The 21,467-nt window shown below is 39.0% G+C and overlaps 1 protein-coding gene across 7 annotated transcripts in view; it reads right to left on the bottom strand.

Annotated features, from left to right (window-relative positions):
- Window positions 1-21,467, bottom strand: part of ralgapa2 (Ral GTPase activating protein catalytic subunit alpha 2) — a 102,616-nt gene that overhangs the window by 31,078 nt on the left and 50,071 nt on the right. For all 7 annotated transcript variants that reach the window (XM_055038883.1, XM_055038879.1, XM_055038881.1 and 4 more), the window contains 13 exons: window positions 21,260-21,388; window positions 20,133-20,191; window positions 19,604-19,712; window positions 17,147-17,257; window positions 16,863-16,931; window positions 14,710-14,847; window positions 12,316-12,493; window positions 9,662-10,490; window positions 8,850-8,921; window positions 8,119-8,242; window positions 7,294-7,449; window positions 3,736-3,894; window positions 149-276 (listed from right to left, as the gene is read on the bottom strand). In XM_055038883.1, coding sequence (XP_054894858.1) covers window positions 149-276; window positions 3,736-3,894; window positions 7,294-7,449; window positions 8,119-8,242; window positions 8,850-8,921; window positions 9,662-10,490; window positions 12,316-12,493; window positions 14,710-14,847; window positions 16,863-16,931; window positions 17,147-17,257; window positions 19,604-19,712; window positions 20,133-20,191; window positions 21,260-21,388 — 2,261 coding nt within the window. The remainder of the gene's footprint in view (window positions 1-148; window positions 277-3,735; window positions 3,895-7,293; window positions 7,450-8,118; window positions 8,243-8,849; window positions 8,922-9,661; window positions 10,491-12,315; window positions 12,494-14,709; window positions 14,848-16,862; window positions 16,932-17,146; window positions 17,258-19,603; window positions 19,713-20,132; window positions 20,192-21,259; window positions 21,389-21,467) is intronic.

Below are 21,467 nucleotides of genomic sequence, written 5' to 3' on the forward strand. Positions count from 1 at the left end.
TTTAGTTTCACTATAAACTGAAGCTTTGGAAAGTTTTACCTCAATTGTTGGCCTTTTATTTTGCTTTTTTGTTACACTAAAGCATTCAAGTGATGATCTGTTGTTACATGAGATGGTGAAGAAGACACAGTGGAGGTGTAAAGGATACAAGCTCTGGTAGAGAGTCAGCCGGGACTTGACAGCTCTGCTGGCATTAATACAAGTGGCTCGTACCAAACTTGGCAACAGCGATCCAGTGACGATGGCGCCATTAAACAGAGGTCCAAAGAAAGGAACCTAAAAAGTTTCAGAGAGAAAAAAACAAATACATAAGAATTAAAAGAAGAACAAATAACAATTTGAGTCCAATGATTATTTGTACAGTGATTTTTTTGTCACATGATGAAAAAAAATGTCCAAAAATGTCTTTTATTAAGGTAAAAAATAATAATAATCTATTCAAACTAATTAAAGCTTCCAATTTACCAAACTATTTGCCCCTTATACATAATAGCAGGTCATGCCACCCCTGACAGCAGTAACTGTATCCAGTGTTCAGGCTAACTCAAAATTAATTTTTTATGCCATTGTGAATGAATTTTGTCAAACATTTTTTGCAGAATTGTCTTGAATGAGCCATTAGTTGCAGTGTCATAAACAGTTTCAAGTTTGGACTTTGACTGGTCACTATGTTCCTATTGTTTTTTTTTGTTTTGTTTTAGCCATCAGAGAACACGTCACATACAATTGGTGACAAAAAAACAAAAACAAAAACCAAACACTGCACATTATATACATAAGCTAAATTATGGAAAATGAGTTCATACATTAAATATTTTTTAGCCATTTTATTGGCGACCTACAGGCAGGAGGAGCAGGCTCCCATAGAACGGCAGCCAGTGCAATTAGCGAGAGGTTGCGCAATCCCAGGTGAGGCTAGGCTTGTTGCTGCCTCACCAGCTGCGCTTCTGAGCATTTGAATGAGAAAATGTGAAAATACAATCAGAATTGGTTAAGCTAAATGAAAAATAGGTACTTTATAGTACAAACCACAGGGTGAAAATAGCAATATAAATGATTTTAGCATTAGTTATTTTTCCACGATGACAGGTGAGGCTGTACCTCACCTGCCTCCCCTGACTGCACGTCACTAATATTAAATAATATAATTTGAAACAATGAGTGTGAATAATAATAATAATAATAATAATAATAATAATAAAAACTACATTTTAAATAAATCTGTTATGGAGCAAATCCTTTTTCCCAGCACTGTAGGAGATTCTTGGATTAAACATCTTCATGGATATTTCTTCCAAACGGTTGCTCCATCTGTTTAGGGCAAAGGGTTCAAGTTGAAATTGAATTTTTCCTAACTTTGCATGACAAGTACACATATCTAATGCGAATCAATGTTAGGTAAATGAAATTAAAATGACAATCAATGCTACACAATGCCCTCATATTGAGCTGCTGGACAAATACAAAAGGAGCAATATGAATTTTAGCAACAGCCTGGGTGTGTGTGTGTGGGTGAACAGACGCGTCGTACACGCGTCTGTTCATGCATATTGGAAGGGGCCCTTAATCACCAGAGCTCAATAGTCATTGACCTGGAAGTTGACGGGAATGTCAAAGGGTTCCTGAAAGGTTTAATTTGGCAGTTCAGACACTTTAAGAGTCCAGTTGAATTTAAAAAAAAATTATGGAGATGTTGTTCAAAAGAAGAAAAAAAAGATTTATTTTAGATGCAATTAATTTCTTTTATTTATAACATCCCACAAATATGTTCAGGATTTTTAACAAATATTTATGCAAAAAGAGTGTAAATAGGTATTTTTAACCATCTTAAAACTGTCATCAGTGGCTTTAGGAGTTTAGACATTTCACTGCCCTCTGTGAGGCCACACATGGAGTACAGCACTGCAAAGTAACCAAGATGAAAGCTAACCAACAAAGGGCAGTAACCACCTCTGAGAGCACATACCCACAGTGTGGGTAATAATGCACTGCTGTAGGAGAAGAGGACTGAAAGCCTTCAGACAGAAAACAGAAAGCAGAAACATCTTTTAAAAATTCACAAGAACATAAAAAACAGGAAATACAGGGAAGAGATTGCATTACCGCATAAACAGAGACAATATATTAAAACAGCACAGTGCTGTCTGAACACAGTTGAAGACTTTATGGTGTACGATTTGGCTCGTCACAGTACCGAACATTTGGGTGTTTGATGATGGATCTTATCCATTAAGTGTCTCAGAAAGCTTCAACTGTGAACCAGCATGTGGAAAAGCAAAACCTTCTCAACTAAATATGGCAGGCAATAGAAGAGTGTTTACTAGGATACCAGAAGGTTTTTACTGTCACCACCACCTAACTGTTCAAAAACAGTATTTAGAATGACAGCTTTTTGGGCATTTGCTTATTGTGGGCTAATCATTTCTATTCATCAATTTTATTTGAAGAGGCTGATTGAGCCAACTAATCACAGGCCAAATATGTGACTTTAACTCTAAAAAATGTACTGTGATAACCAGATTATAACACTTTCACAAACTCTGACAGTTCAGATCACATGACAAGTCAGTTCAGACTGAGTTAGCAGTTTGGAAAATTGCATAATTGGACATATATTGTGGAATGTGTTCATTTATAGATTTGAATGGACAAATATGGGGTTTTCCCACAATCTAAGTGTGAGTGTATCTATACAGACACTTACAGTGAGTGAACAGTTAAAAAGAACCTTTCATGATCCCTGCTGCTCTCGCCCGCTCAGCCCAATTTCTGCTCTCTGACTTTTTGTAGCTGTATGTTCCAAATTAGAAACTCTTATAGGAATGAATTAAGTCAAGGGAGATAAGACTAAGTTTAGCAGGTTAAAGTGTTGTATATTATAACTGCTCTGTAAAACCTAGATATATTTAGAGCAGCAAAGACTGTCCTGGAATTCCAGGGGGACAAAAACAAAAACCTTTTAATTTACAAAATGTACTGTTTCTTCCTTTTTATATGAAACGTGTACACCAATGCGTAGGTGTTAGTGTACATGCTTTCCAAAGAAGTACTAAACATTTTATTGGTATAGACAAGTAAAAAGCATTAACATAAATTAAACAAGGACTGTAACAACTCAAAGCTGCAGAAGGTAACTTTTATAAATGTTTTTATTTATATTTGCAACAACTGTAACTATGTCCTTTTTTATTATGATAGGCAAAAATTTAAAAAAGTAAAAAAATTGAGTTTTCTCCCCTGTGGTCCTACTCCTACACTATTCCCAGTCAAAAACAATTACAGCCGGATGGAGGGTCTATAGTTGTTTTGATTCTGTTAAAAGCGATTCTCTCTTAAAGTGTGATTATTTGACTGAATTTAAATTGACTGATAAAAATTTTATTTGGCAGTTTAACATGATGCCTTCCTTAAATTGCACTCTGTGAGTGGTTTCAAACTCCACTCGCAGCATGACACAACCACCACTCACTGAAATGCTGCGCTCTGCAACTTTTAGATGAGTCTCCGTCTCAACACACCTGAATCAAATAATTGTATAATTAGCACAACTTTGTAGAACTTGAACAAATTCTAAGGACATAATTCAGTCATCTAATTCATGGGGTTTGGGCCAACAGTGCATGATCACCGGACCTGAGGCCTCATGGACCGTCGCTCGACACCGATTAAAAGGCTCTACCACAGAAAAAAAAAAAAAAGATTTACAATTACGTTACAATGTCTATAAATATTTACCTGAGGCTTCTTAATGATCTGGATAAAATACATGTGATTCTTCATTGGGTAGATGATGATGAGCACGTCTCCAAAGTCAGTTGGGATGATGCCACAACGGTAGTCCCTGGTGTGCTCGGACCACACGATGTGCACCTCATCGTTGCCCAAGTGACGCAGCTGCCAAATAAACACAAAAATCATTCTAATCAAGGGCCTTGGTAGTGCATGTTATTTCCACTGTTACAGTGATGAAGGAAAGACGACAGATTTAGGCGGATTATTGCAAAAGACTGTTTTGCTAGTCAGTCTTTTATTAACTAGAGACCAGAAGAGAAAACTAGAGCTGAGGGGGGAAAAACAAGGCAATAAGAGATAATAAAGAATATTTACTTGAAAGGTGTCCCAAAAAAAGTGAAACCATTTTTTTATCACTGCAATCAGGAGGCGTAAGAGAAATCACAAAGTTTGTTAAAGAACAAAAAAAAAAAAAAAAGGTTCACACTGGTCCTGGATTTGCCTCTTTTTATAGATTTTTCATTATAAATTCAAATAGCAAACACAAAATAGACAAAATTGCACTTTTTAAAACCAAAGTAATTCAAATCCAATTAACCTTCCCCATCAGAGCTTAAATTGCTTCCCATTTCCACTCTATTCATAAACACAAATGAAACAGGGCAGGACAAGAAGACGCTCTTAAATGACAGGAAATAGGTTGACAGCAGTTTATAAAAGGTAAACAGGTCTCCCCCTTTTCTGAAGGTAAACAGGTGAACAAAGTCGCATTATCTTCTCTTACAGATTAATATTAACTATGGCACCTTGCCACAGTAGTCCCTCCCCTTGAAATATTATGTTTTGTCACATATCAAAATCTTTGTCTGAATTTTATGTTATATACCCACATAAAACAGTGCATACCTGTGAAGTGAAAGGAAAATAATACAAGGTTTAGGAAATTTTCAAAAGACACTGGACCCTTTACTCCAATACCTCTAAATAAAGTCAAATGGAACCAATTTTATTCACATCAAATCCACTTGTGTGTCATTTCATTTCAGAGAAAATTGTGGAGAATTTTTGCTCAGAACTTTTATTCAAAGCTCTGAGCATTTCAAGCGGCATTAGCTAAAAATAACACAAATGTATATCTACCAAAACCTGACAGTCTACCTAACCTTAGTCTGGGCAAGAAGAGCTTTGGTCAGAGAAAAAGTTAAGAGGCCCATGTAACTCTGGAGGAGAGCACAGCTACCCAATCATACAAACTCTATTGTCAAACATGGTGGTGGTCGTATCATGCCATGGGGATGTTCTTTAGCTAGAACAAATGGATTTTGTCACAGTTGAGCATCTCACAGAGAAATACTCAAAGAAAACCTTTTAGAGCCTACAGAGTTTCAACTTTCTGGGATAAAAAATATGACATTTTTTTTATCCCAAAAATATGAAAATTGCATATTCTGTTCCTTTCACTTAACAGCACTTCTCAGTACTGGTTTATCTGAAACAAAATCCCAATGAAAAACAATGACGTTATTAGAAATATGTGACAAAATGTGAGAAAGTTTAATGCGTCATCTGTTAGTCCAGTGACCAAGCACCCTTTCCGAATCCCCCTTCCGATTTCTATCGAGAACACTGAGAAGTGAGCCTCCACTCGGAAGAAAACATCTGCCAATGTACTGTTGGTCTAATGAGCCATTAAGAAACATGCCCTTGCCAACAAAAAATGCAATTAGCACATTCTATTATAAGCCCTTAATTATGGTAATACGGTAATCTTAAACAAATCCACGGCATGCTGATTACTGAAGCTCGGCAGTTCAGACTGTCTGTCCAAGGATCAGCAGGTACCAGCCGGGTCAGTCACTGGGACAATTTCAGAGAAAATGTTGAATATGCATTTGCAGGAGACAATTAACACTGGGATGTTAATTCGGGTTAAGATATTAGCATTTGGATGAGCTGAATGACAAGTTTAATGAGGATGCTTATGCTCTAGTAAATCATCTTCTGCACAAATCTATTTACCCCTCTGTTAATCACATCCAAATGTTTGAGACTTCTTTAATAAAATGTGATTCGAGTCAAAGGCTCTTGTCCAATTATCCCTCTTTGACCTCCCATCTAACCACTGGGCTTCACACACGTAGAAACAGAAAACCAGAGGACTCCAGAACAAAAGAGGCTCCTTATAAAAACAACCTGCAGCTAGTTAAGCTGTAGTGCCTGGGGGGGTGAGTGTGATAGCTGAGGCAGGCACCCGTCTATCTCACTCTCTTTCACACACATGCACATAAGAACTACATGGCCTGACCCCAACCCTGCAGGTCGTTTCCATAACCCCATTACTGAAGCCAGCTGCTACTGCTGCAGCCTGCACTGCACTAAAACCAACAATTGGATTCAGGAATTCGTGGTTCTCTTTTTTCTTTTCTTTTTCAGGATTGTCTGCCCCCCTTCTATCATCTTCAAAAAGACAAATCTGCTCAGCCAGAGCTACCCCATCCATATCTCCCCACGGTATGCTTCTATGGTTACAGCCAGTAAAGTGGGTGACTGCTGGACTAAGTGTTATTTTTAAATTGACAGAGAAACATCCTACTTGGACAGAGACGAAGCCTGTTTCTCATTCCAATTCTTCTTCTCCCTCCTGTATTTTTTTCTTTAAAGCATTTGCACCAACAGCCAGTCTGCCAATTTTTTTGTCAGCCTTGTGGTTGGTGTAGGGATCTGAGCAAGGTGAGCCAGAGCAATTACAGAAGTTTCTGGTGAAATGTATGGTGATGGGATAGCACCACCCTCCAGCACCTCACTTTGGTAAATGTAGGAGAAATTCTTCCTTCAAAGTCTACTCTAATTTTCAGTGCCCATACGAGAAACTTCAGTGTATGTTTGGAATGGGTAGTGTACCATTTTAAAAAACAAGAGGGAGAGAAAGTCTGAAAGTGGGATTGTGGTTGGATATGAGGAGAGCCTGATGAATTTCCCTTCCCAGCAGGGTACTGTATGAGAAGATTGGCAGTGCGGGCAGGGGCCTTGCGGCTCATTTCTCCGTGCTAACTGCTACCGCTGCACTAGAGCTTAGAATCCCACAGCAGAACGCAATCGATTGCTCCTGTGGCGGCAGCAGGAATTGGATAAAAGGATCCTGCCGGCATCCGGCCGGCGCCTGCCCTAGCAGGGAGAGCTAATAGCTGAATCCAGGCCCTGGTCACAGTGCGCAGGGAGGGGGGCAGGGGCTGGCAGAATCATAGTCATTACCCCAGCGGCACATGCCCTCTCTTCACTCACGCGCCTGCGATTCTCTACTCCTCAGGCCTTCCTGACCAGGGTCACTAATCAATGCCCGTACTTTGGAGTCACACCTCCTGATCACAGCTTAACACAGAAGTAGAGGCTACACAACACACGGCTCTGGGCAGGCATGACTGTGGAGCCATTTCACCGCATCTAATGTATAAAAAAGCTTTACACAAGTATCTATATGTACGCAGGTATGTAAAACTTTTTAAGACGATGATAGTCCACATTTCTACTGAGTGTTAGATGAGCTAATAAGATTATTTTTACCTTTTTGGTGAGACAGTCATCAGAATCAGATGGCATCCGCGTGGATACATGGAATATGACTTCTACAGTGGAGGTAGCATAATAGGGAGCTGTTAGACCTGTGCTGCCATTCCTTTGGAGTCCTCCCATAAAACCACAGTGTGAGGCTAGGTCCACCTGAGGAATACAGCTGAGTGTATAATTTAATGTAGTCTGGAAATATTCTTTTAGGTTTAGCAGAGATGTAGTGAGAAAGGGCTTGTGAGGAGAATCAGATGGTTTTCAGTTTAATCAGCACTGGTTGGAAACTTAAATAGCTGATCTTTCTCCAACCAGCAAACGTGCCATTCTGAATGCTGCTGGTTGAAGCTGACAGCAACTCTCTTCAGGTGTGGGAGTTTGACTGAAGTCAAAAGACGTAAAGTTAAGCTGAAATGTATCAGGGACCCATTTTGGGAATCTGCCTAAAGTTGCTTTGTTTAATTCCCTGGGGTTTCCCATTGCTATTTGTCATGCAACATCCATCAAATTCAAATTCTGCCAGATCTGCGGTAATTGCTAATAGAAGACACTAAACTCCATAATTATTTCGTTGTTGTTTAAAACAATATTAAAACCCAGTATTGTAGTGAATACTGTCTCTAATACATGGTGTTAAGTCATCTCTTAATAACATTCATGGCAGGCAGGCCTCAGAAAAATCCTTTTCACTGTTACATTTTAGAAAAAATCTCAATCTGCAACAAGTTTTTATCAGCATGTTAAAGCTTCACAACAAACTGAAGTATAGACAATTCACTGTAAAAAAAAAAAAAAAAAAAGAAAGAGAACTGTAGGTCTTCCCACCTCCCATCCCAGTCCAGACACAAAGTCTTCATAGGCCTGGCTGCCTGCATAGTTTGACAAGATGGAGCACTTGTCTTCCTGGCCTTCTTTGATGTAGAACACAGCAATTTTGTGCGTCTCTCGGCTACAGAATAACATAAAAAGTAGAGAAAATTAGAGGTCAACAACAATCCTGTAGTCAAATTGATAAACTAAGCAAAATTCAAGAAAAAAAAGAACATCTGCCAAATTTCTCCTCTTTTCACTTGATTTTTGAAAGAACTGCTGCAAACTCTGCCCATCCATTTCCCCTGTTGCCATGGCAGTGCATTGCTCTACGCTAGGTTTTGGGGCACTTTGCATGCTTGTACACAAACTGTTGTTGTCCTAACAATCTGGTACATCGGCGAAAATAAGCTACAATTCTGTGGATTTTCTTCAATACACTTGTCATTTGCAGTGTGGGAAGTATGTATTGATTGGGAGAAGAGAGACAAGAGAGATGGTAAGAGATTTTCAGAGTTGTGGTTAGCTGGGGCTTGCATGAGGAAAATAATGGTGTTACAAAAAAGGGGGCAATATTATGCTGCTTTCACTCAGGCTAAAACAGGTATTGCAGAAAGCTGCATCTGTAGTTTGATGATAGAAAAAGGGGCACTAAATTACAGACAATTGTTTTCACTGGTATCAGGCAAAATCTAGTGTAATTTAATCTAATTTCTGCTGGAGATAGCGAATAAAAAACAACTTACCACTGCCTGGAGTCCAAGTTTTTCAGCTCTCTTAGAAGTTTAGAGTTTTTCTTCAGCAAGTGGAAGCTTTTTCTGTTTGAAAAACAAACAAAAAAAATCTGATTCAAGGTGAGGTTTTTAATGTAGAGAAAAAACACAATTCAACTATCAATCAAGTTACCAACAACCAACAGGCACTTGACTGTATGCAAGTAGGTTTCAGGAGAAAGTTCAGGTGCTGATTTAGTTATAAAACCCCCCCAAAAAAAGGCACAGGTGCAAAATACAATCTCCTATTTGCTGTGTGCCTGTTGCACCATCACTATTAAGAGGTGTAAGCCTTTAATTTACGGGGCAGCACTGGAAAGATGTGGCTTTGTAGACGCTGATGAAAACAGCTGGGCACCTTTACCCCGTGGAGAGGAGATTAAGACCCAGCAGACTCCAATATGGCTTTAGTTTCACTCTCGCTTTAACTAACATGTCAACAGCTGAGTTACTTCAGCTGTGCTTCACAAGTGAATCCTTTGGAAACATCTTAATAAAAACATAATTATGATATCATTCAGTGTCTATAAGTATGACATAAATCTATTCAAACTGAATCAAACATATTCTCACTGAGAAATCCTGAGGGACGATGTGCAAACATAACTTTAGCAAACAATGCCTCAGCCAGCATAATTTTAAATAAAGTTTAGGACACTATTGACTAGTTCTGACAACTCCCAATTATCCTAACCCTAATCAAACATTTGTCTAATTGATTGACCTCTGTTTAATTCAATAGCGCATCTCTACATGTAACTGCAGCTGGTTTCATTTGATAATACCTGCGATCCCATGAGTTCATGCCCAGATCATTAAGAAGCAGTCTGCAAAAGTAAAAAGGAGCTTTTGGTTCCTGGTGGGAGGGTTCCCTCTGGCAGGCAGCCCGAAAGCTCACATCGGCATCCCACTTCCTGACTTGCTCCTCCTCCTGCTGAGTCTGACGGAGAATGCCCTCCAGTATAGCGTTCTCTTGTTCCAAGTTCATGCCATGAGGTGACGGGGCTGGCTGATTGAGCTGGAGCCGTGGCTGAGGAAGGCATTCTGGGCTGCTGTGGCTAAGGTCCTCCAACAGCTTATCCAGCACATCGACCTCATCCTCTTCACAGAAGTTAGAGAGGGAGTCCGAGACGGAGCACTGAGTTTTGTAATGTCCTTTCAGCGGAGAGGTTGGCTGGTTTCTGCTGTGTGAATTAGAGGTTTTTGAAAGAAGCGGGTCAGCTGGATGGAATGTACCCACATCAGGGTCCTCCTGCGCAGTGCAGTACAGAATCGTTCCATCCCAAGAGTACTTTCCTGAAATGTCTCTGACGATAATGCGAACTTGGGAGGAAGGGTGCGGGGGTTGACCTGTGGTGGGCGGCTCGGCTGGGATCTGAAGGTAGGACACCAGTGTGCTGTCGTTGAAGACGAACAGCTGCAGGTTGGGGCTTTTAAAGACCTCAGAGGACAGCTCGGACGACTCCACATACGGGTTATCGTGGTTTTCGCTCACAAGGCTGTGAAGGAGAGCTGGGCCACCGCTGAGGGGATGGTGGCCAAGATGGTTCACCAGATGAGTCATGACCATCCGCGCCGTCAAAGGGATGAGCTCCATGTTTCGACGGCGCTTCTCTGACAGGAGGGAAAAAAAGGGTATGGGGAGGATAAGGATTACAATACTGAGATACTTGCTGAAGGAAAAACATATTAGAGAACTCTAACCAAACTTGCTGCTTTATAACATATTATATTCAATGCAGAACTTAAAAAGCTCAACATTTGTGTGCAGACATGCCATCATCTCTATTAGCTCCTTTTACACAAAGCCAAATCTCATTTATGATCACTAAAAGGTGGTGTTTTATTTATTTCTCACAATAGCTTGGCCAGCGCACCTCTAAGTAGGTAGAATCTAATCATAAGAGACAAGTCTGAAAAGCCCATTGAGTCTTTCTACAAAAGATAAGCATTGAGACCAGCCAGGTGCTAATGAGAACGAGCATCTTTACAGGCCGCTGAATAGAACTCCACTCTGTGGATTGCATTTATGTAAATACACAGGGTTTGTTGCTCCCCAAGTGAAAGGCATGCAGCACTTTATTCTGCAGTGATGTGGGAAAAAACAAGATGATGTACTTTTGCATTGTGACAGTGCTATCAATACCATCATCCCTCATCAAAGTGGAGAAAGCTCTTCAGAGAGCAGGCCAAGCTGCATTAGAGATGGGCTGGCCCTTTGATGTGACTTGATCAATATGAGGTGAGGGCATGAATGTAACTAGGCCGGCCGGCACTCTTTGGTTTGCCCTTTTGATAGTGTTTTGTTATATCTACCAAGACTCCGTGCTGCAGTACACCAAAACGCAAGACGTGTGGTGAAATTTTACAGACAAAAGCTTTTTATTTCTAGAATATGTTTTACATTGTTTCAGTTCACATTGGCACTCTGTATCTGGGCTTTGATGACTTTTATAAGTTGAGGACCGGGGGTAGGGAGAGGACTACGTTCCCTAATGGAATCACAAGGTCATAAAAAGGGGAGAAAAAAAAAAGAAAAAAAAAATCAACAATTTTATCTAAACCCCATAATGGGTCTTCTCTTTACGGCACGGCACTAATGCAAAAATTCCATTCCCTCTGATGGCTGATTTTCTTTTCATACTTTCAATAAGATATTGACATCTAATGGAGAGGCTCCAAATGGATGGACTACTTAGAGTTTGCTTTTACCTATAACCATTTTTGGTTCTTTTTCTTTCCAAGGGAAATGTTGAAGTAGAGAGGGCAGGCATCGTGCTAATTTGCTGCAGACAGGAATGACTAAATGGGAGAAGTTTCATTCTCCCATGTTTCTGTTTTTACATACCAACACATGCCTTTGCACTGACATTTACTCTTTGCAAATTAATGCAAACATAACCAGAACTTCAATTCTATGGAAGATAAAGTATTGCTGGGCCGTTCCTTTCCCTTCTTCTTTCATATAAAAAATGTGGACAACCATGTTCCTAGATATAGTTTGTAGTCTCAGAACAAGGGATCATCAATTTTCATCAATTTATTTAACTTGGATATATTCACAAAAAATGCATACTTAACCTGATGACTTCTGTATTTGTAGGACCAATTACTTTTATGTTACATTATATTGAATATAATAATGTTTCATTCCACAGATTGTGCTTGTCATTATCAAAGCTTTTTTGAAATGGAGTATGGGGAAAACGGAATGGGATCAAATCTTTTTTACAGAGCACCAGGACTGCATAATGAGGCTCGTAGTTTTGTTACAGCACAATATCCACTAGAAAGAATGTTAGACTAATAAAGAAAAACAAATCAATCCAGAGGCATTGGTTTTATGGTACAGGTTTAACTTTCTACTCTGAAACTGTATGATGTTTGCTCAATGTTACAGTGGGAAACATCATACTGTTCCATATTGTTGCATCCTTACCCTCAGCTACTGTCAACAGGTTGCCAAAATCTGCTGTGGTCATTTGGGAGGGCGGCGGCTCGAAGCTCTTCACCTGACCCAACATCAGGTCGTATTCGTTAGATAAGTCCGACAGACTGAGCAGGTAGTGGCTCTGCTGGGTGTGCAGGTTGGAGCCAGACACACAGCAGTGAAGCACCTGATTGATGGAAGAGAAAGAAGGAAAAAAAAAAAAAAACAGGTTGATCATGTCCAGACGAACTGTGCTTGTTTTGTTTTTCTGTGATGTGAGAGCACGCTTCACTTTGAAGACTTAAATTCAACACTAATGTGTAAAGGTAAGACCTCTCTGTGCCTGGCACGACATTGCACAGAGATGCTCCTGCGGACCTGTTTGAGACAGACAAGATCCTGGAGCGTGCAAATATACAGTCTATTTACATCATAAGGCGAGGCTGAGTTGAGGGGTCGGGGGAGTGAAGAAAAGAGGGTCTTTATTGCCACTAATCCATTTCTCCTCTGATGTGTGAGTGTATCGATCTACATAACAGATGGCAGAGCATCCGTTGGCAACACTAGATAAGGCGCACTGGGGCAGTTGATTACAGCCATTGGACAGGTTTACACTGTTTGATTTAATTAAGACATTATCCCTGTGCTCTGCTCTCACCACAAACATACACACACAAACACCTGTATAGAGTAAAATTTGCTGATAGATAAAAAAATTTTCAGACGGCACAAAACATATGCTAAATGTATGTAGATGAGGGCGCCTCTTATTCAGACTGGAACAACTTGAGTAAAGCCATGCAAAAAAAAAAAAAAAAAAAAAAAAAAAAGCTAATCCCATTCAGTACACTTGGCTGAGAGACGCTTGGAGAGGCAGTCTGGCCCTGCCATGTGAAACAGTATTGTGTAGGGCAATGTAGACAGTATGTGGATGCTTCTACCAAGCTGAGTGCATGGGGGAGGGATTGGCGGCTTGATGCTGAAAAGACCTGAACCAAACAGCTGCTACACCAAAGCCCCAAAGAGCTTCCTCAGTGGAGAGGTAAAAAAAAAAAAAAAGAGGGAGGGGGGCACGGCTGTGCCTGACAAGTAAGTGAGTGCACCTCGCATAGCAACAGTTCCTGGAAGGTAACACTGAATAAACAAGCATAGCTCAGTTAGAGGGGCACATATTGCACAGAGATGTACTATGTACATGCACACACATCAAATAACAAGGCAGTAGATGTATGTAAACAAAAATGCAGATATGATATTCTTGCTGTCTTTCTCCTTATGCATACACACACACACACACACACACACGTGTGCAGACACACACAGAGGGTGGTGCAGCTGGCTGCTGAGGCAGGGAGAGAGAGAGAGAGCAGATGGAGACGCTTGAGCACAACTCCAATGAACCACTGAGGTCTGGAGCAATGTTGCATTTTAAAGCCGTGAGCATCCACCAAAATCAACTTCTTTTGCCCTTTTTTCCCAGCAGTGTCTTTTTAAGCTGTGTTTTGAAAAATATATACACTGGTAATTACAGGAGCATGACACTCCCTGTTACCAACACAAGCCAATCAGGGAAGAAAAGGACTTGTTTCCTAGTAGCGAGGCTATTCTCTGCTTGGTAAACAGAATAATTAGAAGCCAACGAGCCCATAGAAATGTAAAGAGATTTTGGTCTTGATATTGCAGTAATATTGTCACACCTCAGATGGAAACCCAGAGGGACCGTGCCTTTTGTGTGCCGATGGACGACCAATCATGCCTAATTGTATTTGCTTTCATAGCAGCTGCAGTCTCTCTCATATTAAGACATATTCCATTCAAATCTCCAGGACAAGCGTTTAGAGCCTGAGCTTATCAATTGGACAAAAGGTCCTGTTTGAATAATTGGACCATTTCTTATCAGGGGTGACATCCTTACAAAGATCTGCCGTTGACCGCATCTGCCCAGACAGGAGGGAATGAATAATACCTCATTCATTTGTGCCTAAAGCCTGGCCCTCATCCTCAGGGTCAGACCATAAATAAAAAAATGTTAGAGGAATAAATACGGATATGTAGATTAAATGTTGAATATTTTGCATGTTTTAAGCAATCAAATCAAGATCAGAGTGGACTTGCAAAGGTGTTCTACATATGACAAATTTCAATCATTTGTGTCAGCTACGATGGACGCTTCTATATGGTTATGCCACCATAATGTTAAGTGAGGCATGTTTATGAGGTCATGGTGGAGGTGAGTCTAATTAAAGCTACAATCCCATGTGGCATTGTGCTGATGGAGGGAGTATAGTTAAGGCTGCTGTCTCTGTGAATGAAGGTTCTGAATCTTCCAGAATATAGAGCTTGAAATGTGTGTGTATATATATTAAGATTAAGATATGTTAAGATTTGGATTTAAACACTCACCCTGTAGATATAGTCCAGAAGCGGGGCCTTGCTGGGTGAGTGGGGCTCCAAAGACGACTTGGTGATGGGTTCTAGCAGCAGACTCATGGGAACAGCCATACACCAGTCCAGCAAGCAAAGTAGCAGCGAAACCATCATCTTAAAGTAACAGATACATAATCTTTTAGTCATATCTACAAGTGAATCTCAGTATATTAGAACGTCAAGCTTTTGTTTAGCTTTTTCCAGAATTCTTTTCAAAACAAAAATGACAGTGATAAATTTCATGTGTTTGTTAATCTCATAGTGAAAGCATAAATCCAGCTCTTTTGAAAACATGAATGTTAGACTAATAAAGAAAAACAAATCAATTCAGAGGCATTGGTTTTATGGTACAGGTTTAACTTTCTACATATCTTACTTTCTAGATTGTTTTTTAGATGTTTTCCATCCTAATCATGCAGAGCATTTTTGTATCAAGTATTACCCGTGAATCAACTTGAATAGTCAAGATCTTATTGCATGTAGTATCCACAAATGGCAAAAACAAGAAATTGTTAAAATTGGTCTCTGATTTGGAGGGGCTGTCAAGTAATTTCCAACACTTTTTTTGATTCTACACCCACTTGATGACCTCCATTTCATTTCAAAATATGCAACGGTTGGAACCAATTTTTTGACTAAACATAGATTATTTACACCACAATTTGTACTTTGGAACTTTTGATAATAAAAATTCCTAAAACAGAGAACTACATTTCAGACTCTTTGAGAACCATGGGTCCAGTTCAACCTGAAGTTAAAGCTGTCTAAAACCAAAAACAGATAGTATAACATGTCCTTCTTTGATTTCTAAATAAATGCATTCAGACAGTGAAGCAAAATCAAAACAATGATGGGGAAAAAATATCAAACTCAATGTGTGATTTGGAAACTCAAAGATAAAGCACATCAAATTAATATAACTATGTCAAGTCTTCTGCAATAATTTAGCATAGTGAAATTCTTTCCCTTGAGATAATTGAAGGAAGAATCCTGAATAATCATATATTTATCCATACTTTTTTATTTTCTATACTTGGAGACCTTGTTGAAAAAATCTAAAACTTTTTCAGTAGAGGTGCACTGATTGTAAGCCTGACCTGCCGATTCTGACTTTGACCGATTTAGATTTTTTTGGTCTCAAATCTTGCTAAATATGGCAAGAATGTCAATTTTTGAAAAATTTGTTTTGTCCTTTATTAACCAGGTAAACCCCGTTGAGATCTGGATCTCATTTTCAAGAAGGACCTGGGCAGAAGTCTGCAATACAGAGCAACCTAGTTACAGAATAAAACCAATTAATACATGTACACACGTGTAAAACAATAGAAAAACAATTTAAAAGCAGTGACACTGTTTCATAAATTACCTTCACAGAATGTACATGTAAAAGGATGTAGTGTGTGTTCACACAGCATCAGTGTGTGCCACTTGCTGAGCTGACAACAGTGAGGTGAGCTCTCTCACACAGCAGAGCAAAAGAGGACTGTAGTTGATTTCTAGACCTTTCCAGAGGTAGATAAAATCAGCCAATCACTACAAAAATTAAGACAATCTGGTATGATTTATCAGCTGGCTGACTTATCTGTGCACCCCTATTTTTGTAACTTATGAAGACTCAGTAAGAGCCAGGTATCTCACTGAAAAACACGTCTAAGTAACGTTGCTTCACAATCCTCACAAAGCATTGTGTATCTCTGTTGCTTGTGAACCTTTTTGTAAATGTCGTATGCTTGTAGAGCGCTTTACCAAGTCCAGAGGAATTTTTGTATCACATTTTTTCTACCACTGAACTTCCCTTTACTATGTTTGGAAACAGCATTGTAAGCAGACAGTTTTTCTCGTGTGCATAAATCCAGCCTATCTTCGCAGATAATCCATTATTTTTTATGTTTCTTCATAGTAATTCTAATTTTTACACTAATTGCATTTTTCAAGTTGATTAGTAAAACAAATATTAAGAGGTACAAGCATCAATAGTAAATGCATAACAACAAAAAATGTGATAGGAAAGCCTTAGAGAGATGAAAGTAGAGAAAAAAAGGATAACAAATCACTTCAGTGGAAACATTCCTCTGCAAATGCACCATTCCGACATGATAGATCAAGGGCCTTTAGATCTATAGATGTACCTTTTTGTCTGCTTCCACTGTCGAGTGCTCTGCGCTTGGCAACAAAAAGGCTATTGTAGCCACAAAGATCTGTGTTGGGACAAAACAAGGTGAAAAATAATTGGATGACGCATCTATTGTTATGCTCTCCTATTCATACGCAGAGCCATACTTGTACAGGAAAATAAATGTGAAATTATTGAATTTGGAGTATTTACATGTAAAAGTAAAAATGACTGACCCACCACTTCCTTTTAAAACAATAGAAATTTTCATCCATTATACCATATGCGCATGAGTGATACCTCAATTATCTTCTTGGGAAGAGTTGGATCCAGCCGCTGGAGATGTTCCCAGTGAGAAATCAGCAGTTGAAACATGTCACAGGCGACTTGCGCCACTACTTTGTTTCCAAACTAAAGAAAGAGCCCAGATAATGAGTAGTTAATAGAGCAAGCAGAAAAAAGGTAAAGAAAAAAAAAGGTAATAAGGTAAAAGGTAAAAATGTCACATGTTTTGAGAATCAGAATCAACTTTACTAGTCATGCAATATCCTTATTTTGCTTCAAAACTGGACAGCTGACTACTCTGGCTGAAGAATATTTATTGTGTTCATCAGGAGGAAAGTGACTCTAAGGTAGCTGAAATTAGTAGCATGACCTGAAAGTATAACAGTTTGTGTCCATGATGTGTGGGATCTGCAGAGGTACTAGTTGCCCTTTTCCTGATTCTAGATCAGTGCAACTGTTGGATGAAGAAAAGGTAAACTGCTGGCGGTAGAAAGTGTTAAACCTAAACACTTTCTACTGCATTACATAACAAGCATCATTTGATCTGTATGGTTAGTATACAATACATAAACAATACATATACTAACATGCATGTATATGTTATACTAACATATACTAAACATGTTATACTAAATTCTATGTTTTGTAAATAAATCACTAAAAACGAAACGTTAATTTGTGATATAGGTACAAGATGAACTGACAATTTTATATATCAATTCACCTCAATGTTTCAGCCAAATTGTGATTACTGCATGTAGGAAACGTGCTGTCGGAACAACAGTAAAGTAAAAGAAGTCAGCTGGTTGCTTTAAGTCAAGCCAGGCGCTTTCTCAGTGTCATATCATGAACAGATTGATAATTTACAAGGAAGGAAAGTGTTGGGAGGAAACTGAGTGTGGTGCATTCAAAGCACCATCAGACAGACTAATTGTGATCACACTTTATCAGAAGATCAATACAAAAATCCTTAGACTGAGAGATAAAGACAAACTCATCACAGACAAAAAGACTACCTAGGAGTTTAATCATCAAAAGTCGTGACAAGAGAATATTTTACTCATCTGTGTCTCAGAGGATGAATTGTGGAGTTTCTAAACTACTTTAAGACGAGGGAACAAGGGCAAATACTAACAATTGTTCACTTTAAAAGTCAGTAGAGAAGTAATTAATGTTTACTTTTTTCTGTGCATGTGCTTCTGATCAGCTCAACAATCTGAACAAAAACTGCAGGGAGCTAGATTGCCATGTAAAGGAAGAGTGCTGAAAATGTCCCCTTTTTATCTTTGACGTGTGTTTCTATGCAAAACGACTATTGACAGACCAGTATTCTTTAAAGCTGTTAAGTGTTTCAAACTTACCAAAAAGTTGACCTTCTGTGATGATCATTGTGAAGTTAATTTTCAGCTACTTGTTACAGCAGGTCACACTCAAATACCTGAATCTTACAGAAGCAGGAAGCCAAGGCTTATTGAAGATGGTGAATTAAAGTTTTGGTGAAAGACGCACTTTCGGGGGCAAGATTCTCCGTAATTCTCCTTAAATTTAGTTTTTCACTTACTGTGCAGATTATCAGCATAATTTCATTTCACTTCACCACCCTGCCTCATTTTCTCCAGACTCATCGGAGGAAAGAATTGAACTGTTGACAATTTTCCTTCAAATGTGGATTTCTTCAGTGATTTGAAATTCTTTGTGGAGAAATAGAATTTCCCATTTCTTCCAGCTGAATGCCTCTCAACGTGTAACAAGGGCAGACAATGTGGGGAGTACAGAAATGGCCAAACACAAAAAGGGGCCCTGAGAGTTCAGCACCTGCTTTTAGAAAAGAGACTCTCAGTGCCACTCTTTCCCCTAGATCCCCCACCCAGCCTATACCCTCTATTTTGGGGCTGGTTGAGTCTGTGTGTCAAGTTGTACAGGGGAGTGATTACTGCTCCATTAGAGAAGGGGTGGGGTGGGGGAGGCAGGGGGTGCTTGAGCAGGAAGCTGGGAGATGTAGCTGCTTAAATTGGCCCACATCTACCGAGAGCGAGCAGCCTGGAAATTACGCCACCGCCCAAAGTCCTTTTCCATGAGGGGGAAAAAAAGGGGCAGCCTCCTCTGGTTCTCTGCATCTCTTCACTCAGGGAGAAAAGAGGGTTCTTATAAAATATACCTATGAGTCACATCACATCACGGACATGTTTTATTCTAACACTTTTTCCTCACTCTTCCACTATGTCTAAATTGTTCCACAGTCCTTTAATGCAATCAACTCTCATTTTTTGTAAAAGCCAAGCCCCAATAGAGATTGTAAAATAACAACAGCTATTATGTTCATATTTATTTAAGACACAATAATTGTATTGATTATGTTTTTTTTTCCCTAGAACTATGACACATTAAATTGCAAATGATGAAAGCAATTTTAAAAAGTGAAGCTTTCTGCGTAACAATTTGCTAACATAACTTATTTCTAAAGTTACAAACCTTTAGTGTTACTCCCAGAACATTGATGGCATCTTTAACCTGGTGGTGAATGTTCTTTTGCGTGAGCTCTTCACACACCCACAGGCCCAGGCTGCATACAGCAATGCACCTGAATGGCATAATCAGAACATGACACATGCTAATTAAGAAGAAACAAGGTTATTTTTTTACAAATCTGTAAATAAAGTATTTCTACAGTGAGAAAATATTTCTCTTTTCAGTTTGAATACAGAAACAAAATGAAACAGAATTTGTCACATTGTCATTAGCTGCAGGGAATTATTATTAATAGAAATAAATGTTTTAAGTCACTCTGTGAGTAATTAATGTATCTTAATATTTTATGATGTTGTGCTTTACTCTTTAAATTGAATGACAAAAATCTATACATGTTTCTATAGCATTCTGATTTATTGAGATAAACCTACAAAGACATGTAGAAAATAATGACTATTTATGAAACTAACAAACAAAAACTACCAGTAATCCTTTAAAGTAAAATAGTGAGACCAGCACAGATGATCATTACCTTGCTCCTTCACAATATTCTTTTGTGGCTGCACCCAGAAGATTCTTAACCAGATCATTCTGAGCAGAAAACCAAACAGAATAATTTCACAATGAATTTTCAAATAATTTCAAAGGCATTTACTTAACTAATCTACAGAATTAAACCACAAATACATTTTTTAAGAGGTAACTTGCATAAATTGCAAACTTTAGGCTTCTGTGCAAACTGTGAAATTTTTGTGGCAATTTCAGGCATAAAACCATCTTTTTCAGGAAGGACTTAGAATAGTGAGTATTGATCTGTGGAGTTCTTTGGCTTTGTGCGCGTTTGTTTCATTTGCATTGTGGACACTGAGTGATCTCTCTGCTCTGACTGCAGGCGGTTCGCTGAAGAATGACTGTGAGAGATTCACTTCAGTACTTAGGATGCGGGAGGATTTCAGGGCAGCACTGAAATTGGTGTTTTACATGTCGCCAAAGTCTTCGATAACAAAAATGTCATCAAATTTGTTGCTAGTAGTGTTTTTGGAAAGCAGTCGATGGGTGTGTCTGAAAAGTCATCGACTGTAATGACAAAGGCCATAAGTTGGCGACAGTGTTTTCCTCTTCCTGATCAAAACCCCCTCAGCTCATTTCCCACACTTACCCCTCAGTGTCCCCTGGCACTGCACACAGATTGCATTTTTCAAAAATTGTCTGGGGACGAGGTTATGATTTCACAGAGGTTTGTTACACTGCAAAACTTTCAGTCCTATTGACTTAAAAATCAGCGGCTTAGAACTTTATAAAGGTTGGGAATTGGTCCCAAAATCTTCCCCCAAACTATAATGAAAGGGTAAGTCAACTTCAAGTTCACCTACCCCTCAAAAAAACAGAAGCAAATGTAAAATCCTTTTAAAATGTGATAAAGTCTATTTTGTAGCACAGTTTAAAGAAATAACACGAGTTAATAGTTTGCACATATAAATACAGTATGTTTTTTTAATGTCTGACTTCATGAAATTTAATTGTCAAGAATCTCTCTAGATTCATGTTTGTTAAAATCCAAGATACAGCTAAATTAATTAATGCAGAAAATGACTAATCAATTACTGCAACCTACACTGATCACTGTTTTCACCATGCTGCACCACATCGATTACTCACTTTGATATCCTCATTGCTGACACTGATGTCATTAGAGCCAGGCACAGAATGCAGAACAGGAATCTGGAGGTACAGGTTGGGGAAACACACAAGAGAGCCCAAGATTGTCTGAGCCTCCATCCTTGGAGCCTGGCAGAAATGAACAAACATCAAGTGAAAACTTACAACATGAATGCAACACATTTCTAGAAAACAGGACAATTTTTTA

Source organism: Poeciliopsis prolifica, unplaced genomic scaffold (assembly GCF_027474105.1).
Source record: "Poeciliopsis prolifica strain line A6 unplaced genomic scaffold, Auburn_PproV2 SCAFFOLD013, whole genome shotgun sequence".
NCBI lineage: Eukaryota > Metazoa > Chordata > Actinopteri > Cyprinodontiformes > Poeciliidae > Poeciliopsis > Poeciliopsis prolifica.